At 43.0% G+C, this 23,184-nt stretch overlaps 1 protein-coding gene across 1 annotated transcript in view; it reads left to right on the forward strand.

Moving 5' to 3' along the window:
- Positions 1 to 23,184, forward strand: part of T265_14280 (hypothetical protein) — a gene marked incomplete at both ends in the record, with an annotated part of 60,016 nt that overhangs the window by 11,181 nt on the left and 25,651 nt on the right. Inside the window, 5 exons of the mRNA XM_009172927.1 lie at positions 2,714 to 2,863; positions 4,477 to 4,647; positions 12,551 to 12,691; positions 16,789 to 16,962; positions 20,093 to 20,212. Coding sequence (XP_009171191.1) covers positions 2,714 to 2,863; positions 4,477 to 4,647; positions 12,551 to 12,691; positions 16,789 to 16,962; positions 20,093 to 20,212 — 756 coding nt within the window. The remainder of the gene's footprint in view (positions 1 to 2,713; positions 2,864 to 4,476; positions 4,648 to 12,550; positions 12,692 to 16,788; positions 16,963 to 20,092; positions 20,213 to 23,184) is intronic.

Genomic DNA, 23,184 nt, shown 5'->3' on the forward strand with positions numbered 1-23,184 from the left:
ATATTCATATCAATGGATCTTGGAGCGAAAACTCTACTGCCCAGTAGTAATGACAAGCTTCGAACAGGACGTTGATCATGCTTACCTTAAGAGAGCTAAAAATGTTACGTTGGTATTTTGAGGAATTCGGAAACAGCAAGCTGTCCTATGGTCGTTGAAGTCGTTTATGCCGGTCGGTAAATCCATATGATCTTCTTAAATGCGACATTCATAACCACTGACCATTTTATCACCAGACTTGCAACGGCATACAAGAGCATGATCAAGTAGGTCTTGAACAGGGAAGAAATAGAGATTGTAAGATGATTTGGTGGATTATTAGTGATAAGGAATTCCGAATTCCGGGACATGTGAACTGGGTTCTCTTGGTAAAATAGTACTCTCCAGGCTTGAACGAAAACCGCCAGTTGCGTTGATCGGCCAGTGCACGCTACTGCGGCAAGCAGAGTGACACTGCCATAATATGATAATTCTAGGCGCACAGCTTTTGTCTTCCTGTATTGTGCTGGAGAATCCAAACGCAACGTGTGCATGACAGTACACCGAGAGTTTCGGTAAGAAAAATGACATATGTTCTTAGGTAAGTTTGTTCTCAGTAAGATGGAATCTTCAGATGTGCGGGCAACTGGTTGTGAACTACTTGTTAAAACACTGTCAGCGGACCCAATCGAGTTGATGGGTGTCAGATGTATCGATGGAGTACGACAGGCTTATCCTTCACTAAAGAATTTGTCAATTCCCGTGTTCTTAAAGCCAGAATTAGAACTATTAGCATGGAGAAATCGGTAGATATCACAAGAGATAAAATGAGGGATAAATTAGTTGGAAAGACGGTCACAGTGAACTGAGGGAACGGAAGAGGCGATCAGTTAGCTAACTAGCAGGATAAACGATAGATGTACAGATAGATAGATAGATAGTAGATAGATAGATAGATAGATAGATAGATAGATAGATAGATAGATAGATAGATAGATAGATAGATAGATAGATAGATAGAATAGAAGATAGATAGATAGATAGATAGATAGATAGATAGATAGATAGATAGATAGATAGATAGATAGATAGATAGATAGATAGATAGATAGATAGATAGATAGATAGATAGATAGATAGATAGATAGATAGATAGATAGATAGATAGATAGATAGATAGATAGATAGATAGATAGATAGATAGATAGATAGATAGATAGATAGATAGATAGATAGATAGATAGATAGATAGATAGATAGATAGATAGATAGATAGATAGATAGATAGATAGATAGATAGATAGATAGATAGATAGATAGTTAAGCAGTGTTTATTCTATCACCTTATGCTACATCTCTTTTCTACATCACGTTTACATTCTTAGGAGAGTATCTTAGTATGACCAACTTTTTGCCGTATTCCTTCTCTATCTCTTGGGATATCTTTTAAATTCGGGGATGCTTAATTTTGGGCAATTTTGGATTGTTTATTCATGCGTGGTGATCGAAAATCCCGAAAATATATCTGTATGTCAGTTTGCTTAACGAACAAGCCCACCTACAGAATTTGTTCCGTCAAGGTAGGGTTCCATTTTTCTTTTCAAATGAGAATCATTCACTCACAGTTCATCTCATTTCTGATACAGATGTTTGAAGTTTCCATCTCTATAACATCCAATTCCTGTATGTTATGTCAACTGTGTTAAACACAAGAACCACTTTGGTCACGATAAATTCACTATCCTTATTCGTGTTGTAGTCTAGATGGAAAATTGCCGAAAATGCTCGTTTTTGCCGACTGATGACGTCGGCCCTAAATATTGTACGCTGCTTTCCTGTCGGCCTGTGTTCAGTGCTGTTATGAGGAGATGTAATGATACCTTGACATTTACTTCCGCAACAAGGCTTATCCCAAAGTGTGGGCAAGAATGATCTTGTTCTGCTTTTTGGTCGAACACTGTCTTGCTTTTGGGTCATCCAACAGATGTGATATTTTTTTAAAAAAGAAAGCACAGTTGGGGAGTCATTAGGAATCACATAGGAAGGAAACGGCCGGAATGGTTTGTTAGAAGTAGAGTGATCGTACCACCCTTGTTGGACAGATATTTATATCGGAATAAATGTGATACCTATCTATCTATCATCCCGCAGTTTCGCTTACAGTTTTCAAGAATAATAAAACAGGCAGTCTTAAAGTAACCGCCTGAGGACAAACGAGTGTGTGGTTGAAATTACATAGGGTTGGCATCAAATTTCGTGACGTCAGTGCTTCAAGTCTGAAATTATATCAACACTGAGTTTCTCTGTTAGTGATGAGGCAGTCAGCCCAATGTGTGAAAACCACTGCCTATCACATGCTTATCAATCAGTCATGCCAGTAAACTTGGTTGTCACTACATTTAGAGAGTTATCCAGCTTTTGTAACTAGGCTTCAAGGTCTATTGTCCGTTCTGTGTGATTGTGTATCCCTGCTCCCATGACCCAGGCGAAAACAACCGTCGTTCTGGTAGAGGTCAGCTGACTGCAGAGCTTGGCTACAGATTTTCTAGAGCGGTTTTCAAAACAACATAGGGATAAATGGAACTGTAGCGGTTACTGCACGTACTGACGATGTCTCCTTGCATGAGGACATCTTTAAGCCAACTGGCAGGCTCGGCGAACTGATCAACAAAAAATATATGATAAAATTTCATTTCACTTCTTTTCAAAGCATTCTGAATAATTGTCGTTCCAGAATGCAACGAAACTGACTGATAACGCCTTGCTTGCGGATGTGAACCTTGGAAACCAAGTCAACTCATTGGATTCCTCCACAGGTGAACGGGAGGATAAAAAGGGATCGGTAATGGACAGCTCAAAGCCACCCGAGCAAGTTCATTTGCAGGTATGGTATCCGTTGGCATTACTTAACGACATACAAAGAATGTATAACTTAAGGAGGTCCTGATATCGTCAATCCATACAAGATCCTGATTATTTTTGAAGTGAAAATTCACTCATTTCCTGATACACCCTAATCTCGGCCACCCACGTATTTAGAAACACTCTAGTTAGCCATTCATCAACAAGCATCATCTCTATGCTTAATGAGGATTGGTTTACCACAGCCACCCACCCCAGGAAGGGCCATGAAACAGAGGACAAAGTAGCGTTCCTGAGCACTACAAACCATATGGGTCGATTCCCCTAAACTATTCAGGTTATGATTGTCATAGATGAACAGTTGTCATACACTCCGAGAAATTAGAGCTTGGTTGTCACCTGCTAATGCGTAATACAACATTCTAATGGACGCTATTGATACCAAATCCCTTTTTCCCTGTTCCAAATCTCAGGTCATGGTCAGCATTCATCGTGCACTGTTCTTTCTTATCAAGGCATCACGTAACCATTTTAATGAATGATATGTCCATCGCAAGAGAGGGTCAGGATACGTATGAGTAATACTTCCAATGTGAGAATAACTTAGGCGCATCTGCTGTCTACTGTCTTGTGGCAAGAGTCTGCTTCGGATGCTGTTCTCTAGTAGTGAAGGCGGCAAGCTCTGTAAATTACGGCACACGTCATTCGTCCGTACTACCCTTTTGGTGCACATCTTGCATGCTCTTTTAAAGGAGGCACGAGGGTCAAAATACTACCAGGATGATCAGCCCTCGGCAGGAGCAGACAGTGTGCCAGAGGTGAGTTCGAGTCGCAGACGTTCTGGTCAATATATTAGCTTCTTAACCATTGAGCTATCTTGAGACGGCCACCGGTCACCTTGTGGTAGAACGCCACCTCCTATCGAAGTCAGGCTTTTTCGGAATACCTTATCAAATCTACTGATGTTTTTATTACGAAACCAGATATAAGGAGCCTGCCGAATTCTTTCTCCTGTGGCTTCCTTCTGACATAGGGAGCACCCTAGAGACAAATGGAATCACTTTTGAAACGCCACAGACTCCTTCAGCAAACTAGGTTAAATGGTCTTCCGCTCATGAATCCAGCCCTGATTGTGAAAACGTTGGGCTTTATTAGACATCTAGTGCGACTTATTGTGATTCATAGCAAGTTATAGCCAGTCTTGCTATGAGTGACCAACTCATAAAGATTTGAAGCTCCGGAATCCTCCAAATAAAGAAGCCCTAACCGGGGGTGAAACACTTTTGAATATCATACCTATACTCCTTTCCCATGATGGCTGCTTAGCATTGAATGTTGATCGTATATACTGAGAAACAACAATATAAACAACATAAACGGAAAAAAGCGAGCGACCAAGAGGTGAAGGTGTATAATTCAAAACGTGCGTCGAGAAAAAGGCTGCACCGAGTACTCCCATGGGAATTCCCTGTATCTAAGCAAACACACTGTGTTCCGACTTGAATGAGGCGCCAAAACTATATGACACCTTCGAGCAGAGTATAAACTATTCCAGGAAAGGGAATGATTATAGATGTTTTTGTTCAAACGCCCTATACGTACGTCCTATTCAAAAACGAACTTCGTTCATTTCAGGGCAAGATGAGTTCCTCTGATAGAGATGTAGCGTCGGGCGTCCCTGACCGACTCGGCATGCCGGTAATCAGTTCAGAACAATCCTTATTGGATGAAGAAAAGAAGCTTGGAGGAAAGAAACAAGTGGAATCTCCTGATGGTTTACAAGGCGTTGTGGAAGCTAACTTAAAAGTAAGTCTGACTTATCTCACATGAAACGAAATCGTGATGTGCAGCGACACTAGGCAAACATAGATTTATTGACCAATACAGGATGCAGATTTACTTGCCTTCATCCAAACAGACTTTCTATGAAGAGCTTAGAGCATAAATACACTCACTTGCATATCGACTTGGTTTTCATGGGTGACTCACCTGAATTCCGGCTGAGTCTTTTGTTTAAATCGTTCTTCTTCAACTGAATGTGCTGCAGATGTGTCTCACGTGAAAACCGATTTGGCAAGCATCAGAGTTTGTTTGTCGAATTTCGTGCAATTCTGTTAACAGAAACTCGGGCAATGCGCCTGATGAACCCCAAAAAGGACAAAGCCGGTAGTGGGCCTTCGAAGAGTTCTCAGCAACATTGTAAATGTGTTTTGCACAACCTATAGAAGGTGTAGATGATAATCTCCGCTCTGCGGCGGAAGGTTCCGACGCTGGCCGAGAGGACAGCTTTTGTCTAAATCGTTCTTCTTCAACTGAATGTGCTGCAGATGTGTCTCACGTGAAAACCGATTTGGCAAGCATCAGAGTTTGTTTGTCGAATTTCGTGCAATTCTGTTAACAGAAACTCGGGCAATGCGCCTGATGAACCCCAAAAAGGACAAAGCCGGTAGTGGGCCTTCGAAGAGTTCTCAGCAACATTGTAAATGTGTTTTGCACAACCTATAGAAGGTGTAGATGATAATCTCCGCTCTGCGGCGGAAGGTTCCGACGCTGGCCGAGAGGACAGCTAGTGATGACTCAGCGTTTCGCTCAACCCTCACGCTTAATTATGCCAGCGGGCCAGCTGTGGCGTGGACGACTCCCCGAATTCTCCTGTGGGTTTTCAACGCAAAACATGCGCGCACTTGCCCGTCCATTAGAGAGTTTGCTCCCGTTTTGGATGTGCACTTGAAAGTGAAACCTCTGGGCTGATAAGGGGTCAGACTTGTACCAGGTTGACTCCGAGACCGTCTGTATGCACGAGCTTCAGTAGGCTGACGCACTTAAGGTGGCTCAAACAGGGTACGTCGTGTGTTACCTAAGTAATCAAGTGGAAAGAGGACAGTATTCTCGAAAATAAAGTGCTCAGTGTGCGGGGGAGGGGGCAGTTGTTCATGTCTGCTTTCATCATGGACATCCTTCCACCTCGATGTTACATTCGTCCTCCCAATTCGGCTGATAGCCACCCAAGCAGAACAAAAGCAAGAAGTGTGATGAGAAGTACTCTTTCTGGAAACTTCCGGTGCACTACCAAAACGGAGGGAACTAATTCCGTCAGGCGGTTGGCAAGAACTCTCGGCTCATCGAATTGCCGGTCAATGGATTCAAACGACTCGAGTGCATCCCGGTACATAGGTTTCATACAATGGAATTCATTCCTTAAGAGTCATGTCGTCTAAGGTTCCGCTCACAACCAACGGGATGGTGAAGTTGTGGTGTATGATGTCTTTCAGATCGTTGCCTCAACCCCCAAAATGATTATCGAAATGATAGAATGGTACGAGAGGCAGTGTTGACCTATTCCAAAACTTATCGGTACGAACGTTTCCGAAAACATGTTTGCTGTAGTGAATCGTATATTGCTTACTATTTGTAATGCATAATGAGAAGAAACACTGGGTTCCCCAATTGAGTCTGAAAAAAAACGGCCAGCAGAGTTGGACAAAGAGGTGTTAATGCTTTGCATATTTTCATAACTTGCGGAGGTAAAACACTCGAGATGTATCGTTTGGAAGTGTACTTACGAGCACACGACATTAAATCCTGCAAACACAGAGGAGAGGTCATCACAATAACAAGATGGCAAACAAATACTGTTTTCTGTGCATGTTCCCGAATGGCAAGTCTTTTTTGTTAACAATGGTTGCCGGCCGGTTGGGCTTGAGTGTCCGTACGAAGCGTTTTTGCACTGAGATGGCTAGAATGAACAGTGGTACACTTTAGATAGCAGTTCCCGGAGACCAGCCTGTAAAGTACAGTATGTCACTTTTGTGGGCTTCGGTCCCCAAAAACAAAACAGGAATGTTACACAATACCTGGATGACAAAGAAGTAAGAATTTTCTTGGATGGCACACTGAAAGCCGAATTAAGACGGCCAGATGACATCCAAAAAGGACAATCAATCTGCTTTGTTTAAACCAGCATACAGTCGGTAGAACCCAGACCGAAATTAGTGTGATTTGAGAAGAAACCAGTTTACACTTATACCCCTCCCAAAGGAGTCTGTGGCCAAAATGAAATCGCGGAGACGACTTACACGTCGGCAGATTTATGTGCTTTCTTCCGTTTGAAACTTCCATTTAGCATAAAACCAGACGACGAGTACGGCTACCTACAACCAGCTTTTGTGTACTGATTCGGATGTCCATGCAAAACATCAGACATCAGTTGCGGGACAAGGCAAATCCTCGGAAACTGTTCACTTAGTCTGTCCCGGAAAAGTGGAAAGCCCAATTCCACTTCAGCTATCATGTATCTGATTGAGTTAAACCATTCCGTCGTTACTACTGAAGTGCTTCTTGTGGCATACCAAGCCTGTCCAGGGGTCATTATTTTGGTGAGTCCACTCCAGATGGAGGAAATACTGGACCTGGGTTCTGTGCCTATTAGAACTCATCAGCTGTTAATTTCCTTGGCTATGCAAAAGTCTAGACTCCGAACTTCTGACATGCGAGGTGAGCATGTTACCACCACTCCACCAATGAATCTTATAAATAACATTTTCTCGAGAGATCGCAAGACTGCCGAGTATCGGTATCTGTGAAATTCAGTGTTCTTAAGAGATTCTAATCGAGTTTTCCGGTGGCACAATTATAGATGTGAAATTCGTGAACTATTTCCAGCATAAATATTGTCGGTTCCAACTTGGCTGAGGTTCGTCGTAAACTTGAGTAGAATTTGGGGAAATTACGAGAGTCTCAAACTGGTTAACTCCATACAATCCCAAATCAGCTATGGCCGTTAGTTAGCTCACTGAGATGAGCTATTTGGTTGTAAGCGTTTCATGGCCTGTCGCGGGGACATTATCGGTGCGTCATGACTGGAACTGCGTTGAAATTGAAGGCGTGCGGTTTGACAACATTCACCGACTATTTACCCGTAGTATCTATCGTCTTCAACGATATATGTGGTGGATGTTTTGATGAGTGGGCAAAAACTACATCGTAAATGATGCTTTATTGCCGATGGGGTGAAGGGAAGAGACAAAGCTAACTACTTGAGTAACCGATTATTTTTGGGTTAGTGCCATCTTTATTGTGAAACACGACTGGTGAGAAAACTGGTGTGCGATCAACCTCAGTTTGAAATAAGCTGCGAAACGTAAAGTTCGCGTCATCCAGAGATTTGACTGCAGAATCGGAGGTCAGCCACACCAGCAGTGCTCGAACCAGTCAAAGCAGTTTCAGTCAATAAGCAAATGACAAAAGCTGATAAATTAAGTTCGATAAGTGAATAACCGTCAGAGTACCTGCAATTTATAACTGAAATTGCAGAATATGTATGAAATGTTTGGCAGTGAGAACGCTGCGAATTGCGGCCGTTTGCTTCCTGGCACTCAAAATTGTGTTGAATTAGATTATCGTATGTTTCCCCAAGTGTTCATCGTACTTGAGAACAGTTTTTTCTTCTTAAAACCATGACTCATACGACTACACCAGTCTTCACCAAAACGAATTCTGACATGCATTCAGGACGCGACAGCAAACTACCAGCGTTCTATTAGGTGGGGACGGAAAGGAAAGTCCCTCTTAGAAACACCAGAACAAGTCAGATAACCTTGAAGATTGTGGCTCCAGCGGAAATTATTGGTTGGACTGCAGCACGCTCATCAGTAATGAGCTTGAACGTATCATTTGAAGCGTACTTAAAAATTACTGTTGGAAGCAACAAATCGGTCATATTTGTGAACAAAAGTTTGGAAATTTATCGAATTCTTTCACTGAATTATAAGAAGGGTATTTTAATGTAATCTGATAAATGAAGGAAATATGAAGAACCCATCTTTAGCCTCGGTGCGAGCTTTCGTAGTAGTACCAGACCCAGAACATAGCCCGACAGTAGGAAATGAAGTTTCGACCGAACGAGTATAGCTATCTTCGCCCTGACCTAAGACAATGAGTCATCTTTTTAGAGAGTCAGGATTTTGGGAAGACTTAATTAAAACTTCCAATATATTTAGCAGTCGGTTGAACATGAGTGCTGTCAGCGTTCTGCTCTTTCGCAGTCCAGCTGGCCTAAAAGGACAAAAGTGATCACTGATTTAAGCCAAGGTTTAGTAAACAATGTTCTTTTCAGCACTGGTCATCACTGACAAATCCAGGATCGGTTCGTAGTTATCTCGAGTTCGTGATCTCTACAGCTGATACAGTTCGTCCCCTCGCTGAAGTGTAGTTTTACTCCAAACTCATACAGAGCAGAGAATAGGGGATCTCGGTCGAGGTCACCTGCACTCACCAGAGACCGGCATACTTATATTTCGCTACTCATCAGCCTAACTTCTTGAAACTTAATTGCGGTGCAACACAATGATAGCCTTCTCGCAGGTAACCAGTTAGACATTCAGCTATAAATCGTGTACCAGCCTACACATTTTCCTGTTTCTGTAGTTCTGTTAAATAGAATAAGCAGATTTAGGATATGCCAGCCACGCGTCCAGCTGCTGGGTGCAACCAGCCATGTTTTATCATGCCTACGGATGAACCCAATTCAGTTGTATGTGTAATCAAAAGACCTCTTCACTACCGACTCCAACCGAAATTTTTTGTCTTTTCATCTTGCCTCCCAAATCCTAATCTTGCTGCCTTCTGTGGGTGTAAATATGCTGGTGACATTTAGATGTATTGTGAATATAATCTTTCCACATCGAATAACAGGACGTTTGAGCGAACTTGTTGGGTAATCTCAAGAACTCCCCCGTTTTACTCAGTATTTCAGAACGCCGAGAAGTGTGTTTCTTTCCCTCTATGCGAATACTCGTAAACAACAGGCTGTTGATGAATTGCTACTGCTAGTGGATGATAACTTTTTCCTCAAAGAATGATGTGGAATAACCCGGAATTACCATGGCTAAACTGCTTTCAGACTGAGAATGCTATTCGTTCGCTCACTATCCGTCATTGTTCATGTCCTCCACTGGCTTTACTATTTCACTGACATTTTCCCTGGCTACTTAGAGAAGAACTAATGCCGCATAGTTAGGTCAATGAAAAGTGTTTTTTCACTGCATCACAGTCTTTAGCGTTGTAGTCACCTACATACGCCAAAAGATTTGGATCCATTTCAGCTGGTTAGAAAATATATATTAAAAGAAAAATAACCCTACGGCTCTAACACCATTTCGGTATCTGGCTGCCATGCCACCCGAAGCTAGCACGAGTGCAGAGATACTGGTAGGCTGCCCAAGCCTGGACACAAGCAGTCGAGACGTAGGAGTTAGATTCGAACCACGGACCATTAGGACGGTAAGTTCGGACTTTAACCGCTGGGCTATCCTGAGATCGCACTGGTTAGTAGTGTACCTCAGTGGTTGTTATTAAAAAGCTGGACAACATCGGCTCCGATGCTTTGTATACAATAGATGAAACCACATACATCTTGAGGCATATGACGAAGTCAGACGCCACACCCACTAACGTCTCCAGTGCTTCAAATTCTCGTAGAATTCAGTGACACAGTAGGTGATGATGGAAACCAACCTTACTGAAGGCTAAAGACCGTAAATCAAGCAAATAATTGCCGTGATTAGCATGCTATTTCGTTGTTTTTTTTACTAAAAGAACCGAAAATTCATGGGTAAGTCTGTACACTACTTTGTCTACACCACGTCCTGCTGAGACGGTGTTTGTTTACGAACTCCGTACACTTTGCATACCAATTAATAACTAGTCTCCTTGCTGTGAGTGTGCCGTCTGTTTTGCGACCGTCGATCTATCGCGCTCGGAGCGCTTAGCCCGTGCACAACTTACTGTCATTGTTTTTACAGATTACGGGTTGACTGACAGGCTGACTGGCGAGTTAGACAGTCATGGCAATCCGTCACAGCACACGAGTCAAGAAACGCCCCAAAATTAATCTTTCCATCTATTAGGAAATTGGGGACAGGTTACTCCAGCGGAAAGTAGGTAGACAGACTTTTTGGCATAGCAGCTGTTGAACTGAACACAAGACTAAATGTTTCGGTACTCTAGTACAATAACTGATTCCGCCTACCCAGAATGGCGGCTGGAGAACGGCGTGATAATTCTAAAGAACCACAGACAACCTGACATACAGTCTTGGCATACTAATCGTAAGCGACGAGGATCGAACAAGTGTCAAACTACTAAGGTCAGAGAAAAGGTGTGTAAATAGGATATTTAGAAATTAAGCTATTCTCTTTATTGCTGGTCGATTTTGTTCAGACGGATGTGACTGGCGTAAAAGTGAGCATTGTAAGTAACAAGAGCGGCAAGCTGTGACCGCAAACTTGTGTTCTACAGCGCGAAAAATTCCAATATGTTAGCATGGCAAAAAGGTTTTTTATCTGCTCGAAGTAAGTGAATGGGCGAGTTAAAGTGGCTACGGGAATTCGGTCACGCCAAACTGGCCATCATGTCAGAGCGACCTAGATATCAGAACGAGCTTAAAGGTTATTTGGAGTGAGTGACGCTCAGCCATTTTTTTCCGTGGCCGATGTGCGTAAATATACGATTTTTAACGAAAGGTTTGCAAGGCGACAGACAACTCAGAACCCTTTGTATATGCTTCTATTTTGTGGTCGGGGGCGATAAATTGAGACACAGCGGAGTATGACCAATGCTCCTTGTTTCATCCTATGTGGTTGGTGTTCTCAGATTCTCCCAAACAGCTGTGGTACCGTGCGACAAACCATGGATCACAGGTACATCCAAATCAAATGGCTAAATTTAGGGAGAAAAACGCTGGCAATTTATCTTTGTCCCGGATCTTACCGTACATCAAAGGCTAGTACATCAAAGTACATCAAAGTACATCAAAGGTTAGTAGCTTTAAAAACTACCCCAACTGACATTCCTGGGGAGCATGTTGAGTTTGTATGTAGAATTTATCCCGTTAAGCAGACAAAACCGTTGAAATTTCAATTAAATGATGTTTCTTTCCAGAGGATATTTTGGTTAGCTTCCCTAGGACGAATGTTCAATAGAACACAGCTCCGTTTCAGTCGGGTAACTTGGACAGATTTTATTGTCGACAAGCTAAACAGCTACGTATCCACGCCATTTATGTCTGGGTTTTATTCATGTGAACCGAAAGTTAGATCAGTCCTCACGACAAGTCAAGCTGATATCAATAATCAGTGGCACTAAAAATGATGTGAGTTCGTAATGGCCAATCACTTGAACGTGAGAACGTGATGTCAGACAACACCACTCAAAGATTGCCTAAGTAGTGTGGACCAGTCAAACGAGTAACTGATCGGTGGTGCAGTCACATGCACTTGGTGCCTTCTGGCTCTCTGGTTGCTGACACCACGGACAGAGGTCCGAAAATGCAGCGGATCATTGGTAGCCCGAGTGCATTCATTGGTGGGATGCCTAGTGGCCCTACATCTGTTCACCGAATGGGGGTTTAGCTTGCAAAAAATTTCGCCATCGGTCGAGATGGCCCCAATAGTGCACGGATGATGTTCCTTCGATTGGTGTCGAAATGTTCACATGCGTTGCAAACAGATCAAAACCAACCATTAGTGAACAGAGGTTAGTTCAACATAAGGTATAAATGGTCTTCTTCGCATATTATTCATATCCGTTAATAAATGCTAACAATTCGAACAATCTTTTTAAGTAATACTCACCGTGAAAGTTACTTCAGTGAAAACGACAAGCCACTTCTTGATAGGATGATAATTATTCCATTTTTGCACTTCCTCAGGACTCTGAACATGCGCGAGTTGGTGATAAACTTGTGGGTGGTGTACAAACATATAAACTAGCCCCGTTAAAGGAAGAGGATCAGTCACAGACCGACGAAACTCAAATGCGAAGAAGCCAAATTCATTATCCTGGTGCAACTGTAAGTTTAAAAAAAGGATTCGTTCACCTGCTTCTAAATGAGCTCGCCTGCTGTGATAGTTGATGGAACCACCAGGGGAAGGGCGTGTCATCATGCGACACCGCCCATGCATAACAATGTACCTCAATATCACTTCCTCGCCTCGATACAGAATGTGTACAAAGACCAATGTAGCTGTTAATTTTCAGCCTCTGTTAACAAACTTTCTGTCTTAGACATGGGTGAATTTAATTTACTTTTACCAAGAATTCAAAAAAACAATGCCTCCTCTATGGAGCCCGTGGTGGATATGACTGGATGCGCCTTGAAAGCCGCATAGGTATGCCTGTTTTCGAAGTGATATCCACGACTATTTTATTGAAAGGAAGCGTGCACGCAATAATACGCGTGCGGCATCATTTCCAGCCAATACATATCGGTAGATCAACACGGGAATCATATATCCTCACATCACTTCATCATGGCAGTCCTTGAAGGACGAGTTCTGCGGCATTTAATCTCCAGAGAACTGTCCACAAAGACGGTCTTTCTCTTTGCGCTTTGAACGTCCACCCTTGTTATTCTGTTTTCTTTTCTAAAGTAAACTAGACTAGATGACATTGTTCCGTAAGCATCAGGTAATTTACATCAGTATTCTGTCCTGATGCAGCATTCCTGGTTAGTTTGCAGCAAAATGGACAGGCACTCACTGGAGCTCATGTTCATTGAATAAGGTTGGTCGTGTAAGGATCCTTATGGGACATGTTACGCTCCGAGTGAGTGTGTGGTACCTAGGTCACGAGCGCTTGCTGAACCCACGTGCATTAGAATGTGTTGACAGCCGATTCTGTGGCCGCTTTTGCCTAACCGCTTCTGAGACCCCCATGGAATTCTCAAGCATTCGTCACCGATGTGTAGTATCATTTTAGCGCAAAGGTCTGTCGAGATATTATTGACTAAGCGAAGCGTTAAATAAAAGTGATCAGCAGTAGTGTACCAGAGACGCCAGACGTTCCAGCCGGTCTCCACCAAATTCATCCCTTTCTACTGACTTTCAGTTAAAGAAAACAAGTCCAAGTAAGGATATCTTCTCGTCTGGCCCACAACTCACGACAAACCCGACTGTGTGTTTATTCTCACTTCCAGTCAAGTAGATACAGTTTGCATTTGAATTCCACACTGATAATTTTCGAGCGTTTAGATGCCATCACATGTGCCAAAACACACCCATTGTTAGTAGTATATTAAAGTGACGTTTTCCGGAATGTATTCATCCATCGATTCCTTCTATCGTCGGCCACCAGTTGAGAAAAAAGAATTCAATATATATGACCAGTCGCGACGGTCACTGTGCTGTACATCCGCCAGACCACCTGCGAAGATGTGCGCTGGTTGTTTGCGATCTGCTTAGCTTGGGGATGACAAACACAGTTTGTTTGCTTTCGTCTGGAAGTCTCAGTTGCAGTCAGTGTGTACAGTGGCAGCATGCATTGTCAGTTGCCTCTGTTTAGGTTGGGAACTGGAATAGCATCTGCCTACCTAATCCAGCCGGTACACGTGGTTACGGACACGCATACGCAGCTTGTCCATATGGTGGGATAATCGGCAGTAATAGCCACGTAAGTTTGTCACCTATTATCGAGACTTGTTAGTTATCCCAAGCAAATCTACTGAAGTTTACCAGTTGATTAATTTGTCGGTGTCCAACGTCTCACCTGCCTAATATGGCTAAATGTCAGCTGACTGTTTGAAATAAGAGCAGACGGTCTTTCTCTTTGCGCTTTGAACGTCCACCCTTGTTATTCTGTTTTCTTTTCTAAAGTAAACTAGACTAGATGACATTGTTCCGTAAGCATCAGGTAATTTACATCAGTATTCTGTCCTGATGCAGCATTCCTGGTTAGTTTGCAGCAAAATGGACAGGCACTCACTGGAGCTCATGTTCATTGAATAAGGTTGGTCGTGTAAGGATCCTTATGGGACATGTTACGCTCCGAGTGAGTGTGTGGTACCTAGGTCACGAGCGCTTGCTGAACCCACGTGCATTAGAATGTGTTGACAGCCGATTCTGTGGCCGCTTTTGCCTAACCGCTTCTGAGACCCCCATGGAATTCTCAAGCATTCGTCACCGATGTGTAGTATCATTTTAGCGCAAAGGTCTGTCGAGATATTATTGACTAAGCGAAGCGTTAAATAAAAGTGATCAGCAGTAGTGTACCAGAGACGCCAGACGTTCCAGCCGGTCTCCACCAAATTCATCCCTTTCTACTGACTTTCAGTTAAAGAAAACAAGTCCAAGTAAGGATATCTTCTCGTCTGGCCCACAACTCACGACAAACCCGACTGTGTGTTTATTCTCACTTCCAGTCAAGTAGATACAGTTTGCATTTGAATTCCACACTGATAATTTTCGAGCGTTTAGATGCCATCACATGTGCCAAAACACACCCATTGTTAGTAGTATATTAAAGTGACGTTTTCCGGAATGTATTCATCCATCGATTCCTTCTATCGTCGGCCACCAGTTGAGAAAAAAGAATTCAATATATATGACCAGTCGCGACGGTCACTGTGCTGTACATCCGCCAGACCACCTGCGAAGATGTGCGCTGGTTGTTTGCACCAGTTGAGAAGAATTCAATATATACGACCAGTCGCGACGGTCACTGTGCTGTACATCCGCCAGACCACCTGCGAAGATGTGCGCTGGTTGTTTGCGATCTGCTTAGCTTGGGGATGACAAACACAGTTTGTTTGCTTTCGTCTGGAAGTCTCAGTTCCAGTCAGTGTGTAAAGTGGCAACATGCATTGTCAGTTGCCTCTGCTTAGGTTGGGAACTGGAATAGCATCTGCCTACCTAATCCAGCCGGTACACGTGGTTACGGACACGCATACGCAGCTTGTCCATATGGTGGGATAATCGGCAGTAATAGCCACGTAAGTTTGTCACCTATTATCGAGACTTGTTAGTTATCCCAAGCAAATCTACTGAAGTTTACCAGTTGATTAATTTGTCGGTGTCCAACGTCTCACCTGCCTAATATGGCTAAATGTCAGCTGACTGTTTGAAATAAGAGCAGCTTCACTATCGAATATCACTATCAACTCTCCATAAGCAGCTCAGAGAAAGAATAGTACTCAAGTGGCGAGTGGAACCTCTGTCTGAGAAGTCGTCGCTCGAGGAGCCAGTCAGCACGTGACCACGTGATCTATTTTCCGTGATGAAGGTTGAGTGACGACATATCTTGTGAGTGAGTTAGCCACAATGCCGATCGGTCAGTTGTGGTCGAACGATTCAGTGTTCAAACTAACGGGCGGAGGTTCGCCTATTCGAAACTGTCACCATTTTGTTAAACTCAAACCGCTGATGATTCCAAATAAAAACAAAACAACTGCACAGTGATTCTTGGCTTTCAGCTTTACTGACAGGACGAAAACCCAATCGGAAATTCTCAGATTTCCTCACACTATCAGCAATCTCATACTGTTCTTTGCTTCCAGCGTACCAAGAATAATCGTTCTTTTCGTTTGAGCTGTCTATTAACCCGTCCATTAACCATGAGTTAAGAAACAGACAACTGGCTACATCAGGAAGGTTGATTACAATTAACTGACGTTTCTTACCTGAGCAACTTCAACCCTTTATAACAAAGGTTCTGATAAATTCTCTGACCTGCGCATGAATTTGTTTTATTTACAGGTGACTCAAATGAATCCGGCTGAACCTCTCGTTAACGAGGGTCCACATGGGCGTAGTGTGTTACATCTAGAGGTTAATGATATAAAAAATCAGTAAATATTGTACAGACTGAAACATGAGTTGACCTGATGCAAAACCATTACGGGAGGTTGAATTTGCTGCCGAAAATAGATACAGGCGCAAACGAGAAAATTAGACGCATCTGGTCATTTTGTGAGATACAAGTAGGAAAAACGGCCGACGGAAACTCGAGTAATGTGCACAAAAGATATTAGTCGCATCAGACAGATCGTCTGAGCTGATTCTCAGGGATTTGGGTTAGAAATGGTAGTCATGGAGTTTCAGTCATTTCCCACTCTATCTAACATTGCGCTTGCCAGAATGTAACAGTCGGTTTTCCTGACGATCATGCGTTTAGTACGTGACAACTGGCGAACCGACTGGGGAAGAAGACAAGCGTGAATTCGACAAGGATCAAAGCCCGAATCTGGGTCTGGATATGACGACCGGACAGTTGAAGCCAGGCGAAGGGTTCGAGACGAGACACGAGGCACAAGCAATCGTCACACCGCGAGTCCAACCTGACTCCAAGGTAGGTGCTGCTACTACTAAGCAACCCTATACCCCTCCCCCTAGAATTAGGCCGAATGCATGACAATTATTTGTCTCGTTTGTTTTGTTTCGTTTTGTTTCGTTTTGTTTCGTTTTGTTTCGTTTTGTTTCGTTTTGTTTCGTTTTGTTTCGTTTTGTTTCGTTTTGTTTCGTTTTGTTTCGTTTTGTTTCGTTTTGTTTCGTTTTGTTTCGTTTTGTTTCGTTTTGTTTCGTTTTGTTTCGTTTTGTTTCGTTTTGTTTCGTTTTGTTTCGTTTTGTTTCGTTTTGTTTCGTTTCGTTTCGGATGAAGTGAACACACCGATTCACGTTCTCCCGTGTGGACCCGGGGTTCGATGACCGAGCATGCGATTTGTGTAGATTGGTAGAGGGAATGCTGAGCCTATCTGGACAAGGGCATCTATCAGGTTAGACAATCTGTCGAGGTCGAGTCGATCAGGAACACCGTGTTCTGGTGTCCGTTCATCTCAGATGACCATGCGATCCTGGTGCCCGTGATGGTTGGTTGAGACCTGCAGACCGAGTACCGTTGCCCGTGTTTGTGTTTGTGTTTGTGTTTGTGTTTGTGTTTGTGTTTGTGTTTGTGTTTGTGTTTGTGTTTGTGTTTGTGTTTGTGTTTGTGTTTGTGTTTGTGTTTGTGTTTGTGTTTGTGTTTGTGTTTGTGTTTGTGTTTGTGTTTGTGTTTGTGTTTGTGTTTGTGTTTGTGTTTGTGTTTGTGTTTGTGTTTGTGTTTGTGTTTGTGTTTGTGTTTGTGTTTGTGTTTGTGTTTGTGTTTGTGTTTGTGTTTGTGTTTGTGTTTGTGTTTGTGTTTGTGTTTGTGTTTGTGTTTGTGTTTGTGTTTGTGTTTGTGTTTGTGTTTGTGTTTGTGTTTGTGTTTGTGTTTGTGTTTGTGTTTGTGTTTGTGTTTGTGTTTGTGTTTGTGTTTGTGTTTGTGTTTGTGTTTGTGTTTGTGTTTGTGTTTGTGTTTGTGTTTGTGTTTGTGTTTGTGTTTGTGTTTGTGTTTGTGTTTGTGTTTGTGTTTGTGTTTGTGTTTGTGTTTGTGTTTGTGTTTGTGTTTGTGTTTGTGTTTGTGTTTGTGTTTGTGTTTGTGTTTGTGTTTGTGTTTGTGTTTGTGTTTGTGTTTGTGTTTGTGTTTGTGTTTGTGTTTGTGTTTGTGTTTGTGTTTGTGTTTGTGTTTGTGTTTCTGTTTTTGCTTGTGCTTGTGCTTGTGTTTGTGGCTGTGTCTGTGTCTGTGTGCGTTCGTTGCGATCGGCACTGTTGTGTTTGCGGTTCAGTGTGTTTGACAGTGTGGACAAGGCGGCTCACCGGTTGTGTTCATGATTGTGATTGTCACACTGGACGAGGAGAGGTGAATTGGGCAGAGGACGGTCAATAGTTGGGACTCAGGTGAATTGGACCGGATTGGAGCAGGGGTCCTGATCCACATGTGGGCGAGGCTGGCGTGTTAGGTGTGGGGAGCGTAGATGACCTGATTTGTTTGTCCACTTGGATGTGTCGGGTCGCGCGGCGTGGACCAGGTCGACCTCGTGTTTCGTGTGGTCTGATCACATGGTTTGTGCGACGGCTAGATGGAACAGCTGGACAGAGCCTCATTGTGTTCTACGGCACCAGTGATTGACTACTGTTTGCAGCATAAGGTCTGCATTCGAAACTGCCCACACTGGTCACTGGTCACTTGTCACATGTCACTCTTCACTAGTCGCGCCAGACATATCGTCTGAGTTGGTTGTCATTTATTTGGGTTAGAAATGTTATTCGTGGATTTTCAGTCATTTAACCTTCTATCTCCGATTGTTTTCACTTTCGAATTTTTTCGGACGACCCGAGCCTTTTTTCGCCCGTCTAATACCACCGGTTTTATTACCATTTTATTTTGACTTTTTTTGCTTTTTGAATTTTTTATGTGCATTGTTCTTTCTCTTGTGCTAACAATTCAATCAATGTGTCCCTTTTTGTTTACCCTTGCTCCTAATCGCTATGAGGCATTGAGCTCTCCAGTATAGGTTTTGATGCGCTGGATTGTCTTTTATTCTCTCTGTTTTGGATATGTCTGATTTGTCCGATGATTCATATGTGAGCTTTAGTCATCGGATCCGCTAGATTTTCGGTATAGTTAACCGTTTCATGAGTATACTTCATGTGAGTCAACGTTTGATTTCCTTGATATGATGCTCACATATTTGAGATGATGAATAACTCGGAAGCGATGCAGGCCTGGATTGCGCTGCACTTCGATGTAGCACTGCATACTCGAACACCTCTTCAGTTTCGCGGCAGTTCCCTCTGAAACTCCACTTCTGGAGTAGGACTCTCCCTGCTTTTTTTACGGCTCCATATTGGTGTTACATCGATCTCGACGTGTTAACCTGGGCCACCTATTACTGTTGAATTCTGAAAAAGCCGCCAGGCGCAAACTTCGTAAAGAAAGTTCTTCCAGTAAACAGTGGTCGTGTGGCTAATAGATAATTCCTCTGAGAAGAATTTGATTTTTGCCAAATTTTTGGACCAGCAACAAATGAATAGAATTGCTCTCCTAAACTGTATCCTAGACCGCTCCAGCCAAGTTCCTTTTCTAAGACCGACTTCTTGCCGATATTGTCGGGAATTACACATTCACCTGTCAGAAACAGTTGAAAGTGTCGTTTGGTGGCCATTGTTGCATAAACGTTGTTGATTGATCACTCCGTTGCTTTGCAAAATACCTATTGCCGTCCCCTTATCATGAACGAGAGTTGAAAGCGCCAAAAAGTTCATTTAAGATTTTACGTCCGAACGGAGAAAATTTTTTTGTACGAAATGAGCCTAGATGCGGATAAGGAATTGTTTTCAACAAAAATAGGTCAAGGTTGTGTGTGTACATTAAATTCGAGCTGGAAAAATATGGCGGGGCTTGACTTTTCGCACATGCGCTTTGCATTGGTGGCGGGGCATGACTTTTCGCACATGCACTTTTTTCATTGGTGGCGGGGCTTATCTGGAAAAGATCCTTTTCCTTCCTTTATTTTTTCCTGCTCGCTCATATTCTTGGTTTTTCTATATTATATAGTTGGTCATTTTTCTGTACTCATTTTCGCTCCCTCTCGCTTACTTATTTTAAATTTTCTTTATTGTAGCCTGAGTCTGTTCAAATGGATAGCGCTTCATTTTCCAATCTCGATGCCCTTACCTTGGATGTTGATTTAGTTCGTACTGCGGATTCCGGCTTGGAACCTTTCGGATTTTCCGATTCTCTGGTATGTTTTGTTTTCAAGTCCGCGTATCATCTCTTTCTGTTTTTTTTTGTAATGTCCCCGGCGTTCTTTCTTGTTTTGATTACTTTTCGCGCGTCTGCTTTTTTATCTTTCCGTTGTCTCCTTCATTTTTCTTCCGCTTTCTCTACTTTCTTCTTGTGCTTCAATATTTTCCGCAGTTCTATTTCATCGCATTCTTTTTCGCTTATTCGTAATTATGTTTTGTACCAGTGGCATTTTGATCTTTTATTTGGACATCCTGAGTTGACGTCGCGGTGGACTAGGTGTGGATGCCAGGCGTCTTGATTCAAACGTGGAAGCCCAAGCAGAACTCTTCACTTCCTACCAGGCGTTTATAGCGGGAGAGCTTCCCAGTTATTGACTTCTTTTTTTGAAATAACACAAACTATTTCGTAACTGATTCAATATAGTCCCCCTGAGATTGGTAACCACCTGGGACAACCGGTCATTTTGTTTGAAAAACCTGAGCGTAATTTTCTGTTTATTACGCCTTGGAAAGACCACAGCTGGACCGAATAATTAACTTTTGCCATATATTGGAAGCAATGCGCGGTGCAAAGTAGTTTGGGTACTACTGATCTCTACTGTTAATAACTGGCAGCAAACTGAGCCAATCAACACCTAATTACACGACGTAGATTTCGGGAGTAGAAGATAAGTGAAGCTATATCCTGTCTTAGGACGAGTTAATAACACTGTTGATCAGCTGCTAGCGGTCGGACGGTCGGACGGCGGAGTTTCGCGAGATACGCAGTACTTATGATTCTCAGTAAGGATGCAACAGCAATAGATCGCTTTTCGTCTTTTCATTAATAATTTGTTTCACTTACAGGACGAAATTCCCGTCAATTTTTTTTCAAACTATTTATCATCCATCTTTGAAGCTGGCTGTCAACTTAATTGTTTGAGAAAAGAAGGGATAATCTAAAGTTCAGGATTTTGTTTACTTTCTCTCGTGATTCATCGTCAAGTTCTGACCTTATCTGTGGAATGTAGTAATCCCAACCAGGGAGAGTCAATCCGCACCACTGTTGCGAATGATCCACTGTTTGGTCTTCTTCAGCCAAACCAACCAAACCAGTGGGTATTTTCTTTGCTCAAGGAGTCCATTGAAACGTAGCGATAAACCTCGTGTTGAGGTTCCCCATACGGAACTTTGAGTGACGCGTAGCTTCGACAATCCCGAATATCAAAAGGAAGAATTGTGTTTGTAATTCTACGCTTCTATTTGCACACGTTCCTAGAGTCAGCAAATCCACTGACCGGCACAGTGAAGTGTCAACGCCGAACACCAAACAGCGGCGAGCGGAATGATGGCTCCGTAGAGTGGGCTGCGGTCGTCTCTTCCGACGACAGTCTCGTGACTAATGTATTTTTTGGGGTTTGCGGCATGTGTATTGTCCACATTCACATCACTCCCGTTTGAACAGATGTCCTCCTGTTCTGGCGCAATTATTCTGGTGAATACACACCAAAGGGGGGAAGCACCGGACTAGGAGTTTCGCTCTTATTAGAGCTCATCAGCAGTGCATATCCAATGGCCGTGCTGGGGTTTGGACCCCGGACATGACATGTGAGGCGAACGTGTTACCACCACTCCACCAGTGCACGTTGGACGCATCTGAATTCTTACATCTGAATGGGAGAACGTGTTCACGGTTGAGTTGCGCGTCCATTGGATATGCACTGCTGGTGAGTTCCAATAAGAGCGAAACTCCGAGTCCGGTGCTTCCGTGCGATCACACAGAACTCATGAAGAAACAAGTCAAGGCAAATATACACTCATCTGCAAACTAATTTGGTTCTTTCGAGAGACTCACCTGGAACCCAGCTGAATCTCTCGTTTATGATGTTCTCAGGCAACTGAATGTGCTGCACCAGGCCGTCTCATGTTTCAGTCGCTACGATATTTGAAATATCGCGATACATGTATAGTTGTAATGTGTAGTTGTGATGTCATCTCTTTCATTTTAATGCTGAGTAAATGAATCAACTAGCTATGGAGTACTTCCCGTCTACACTACATTATCAGGTGATATCTTCGTCAACCTGACGAAGTAGCTCGGGTTTGTACTGGTGTTTGATCAGATGGTCGTTGATCTGTTCACGGAGCTCGGCGATCAGCATGCAAAGGTTTCGCCCCAATAGAAGAAACATATTCCATATGCAGTTGTGTGGGCGGTTCCTCTGTCCCCATTTGAGGCAAGTTCAGCATACGGGATATGAATGTGCATGTGTAAGTAGGTCAGCAGCGCACATTCACACAGAGACACATGCCAAGTGTCGGACAGGACGGCCTCTGCGGCAAGGTGGGTGGCGGGCACGGATAAGCAAAACAATTGGAGATCAAAAGTACATAGGCGGAGTAAGCAAATGAATGGGGGAATTATCATAAGGTAAAGTAAGATTCACCACCTCGAAAAACATCTCTTTTTATGTTCCTTGGCTGAAAATGATAATTAATGGTAGGTCTTCTAGGACTTGCTTGGGAAGCACCCATCTTTTTCCTCAAGGCATCCCAGCCCGTCGGAATTGTTCAGACTGTCCACCAATCCTGACATTCATGGTTCTGATGTATAACGCATTCATCCTGACCTCTCTACCGGTGGACCGTTCTTGTATAAGCTGCCTGCTTCATCAAGAAGCATTCTCTGAGTAACTTTACACTGTATGCGATAAGCCCGTTATCTGACCAAACTCGATCCACATAGCTCTGTGTCCTGCCTCTTTTCAGTATCTCCGGCCAACTTAACATTAGAAAAAAAGGTTTAAATTCCCAAGTGTGGAACAAGTCGGAGTGCAATCAACCGTTTACTAACGCTCATAGATAGCCCCGATTAGATAATTCTGAAAATAGGCAGATTGTGGGGATTTTAAATAATTCTCGAGCAAACGAATGGGATATCATTGTCTCCATTATTTTCCCCTCTTCCCTGTATTCCATTGCTTTGGAC

This window comes from Opisthorchis viverrini (assembly GCF_000715545.1).
Source record: "Opisthorchis viverrini unplaced genomic scaffold opera_v5_170, whole genome shotgun sequence".
Classification (NCBI taxonomy): Eukaryota; Metazoa; Platyhelminthes; class Trematoda; order Opisthorchiida; family Opisthorchiidae; genus Opisthorchis; species Opisthorchis viverrini.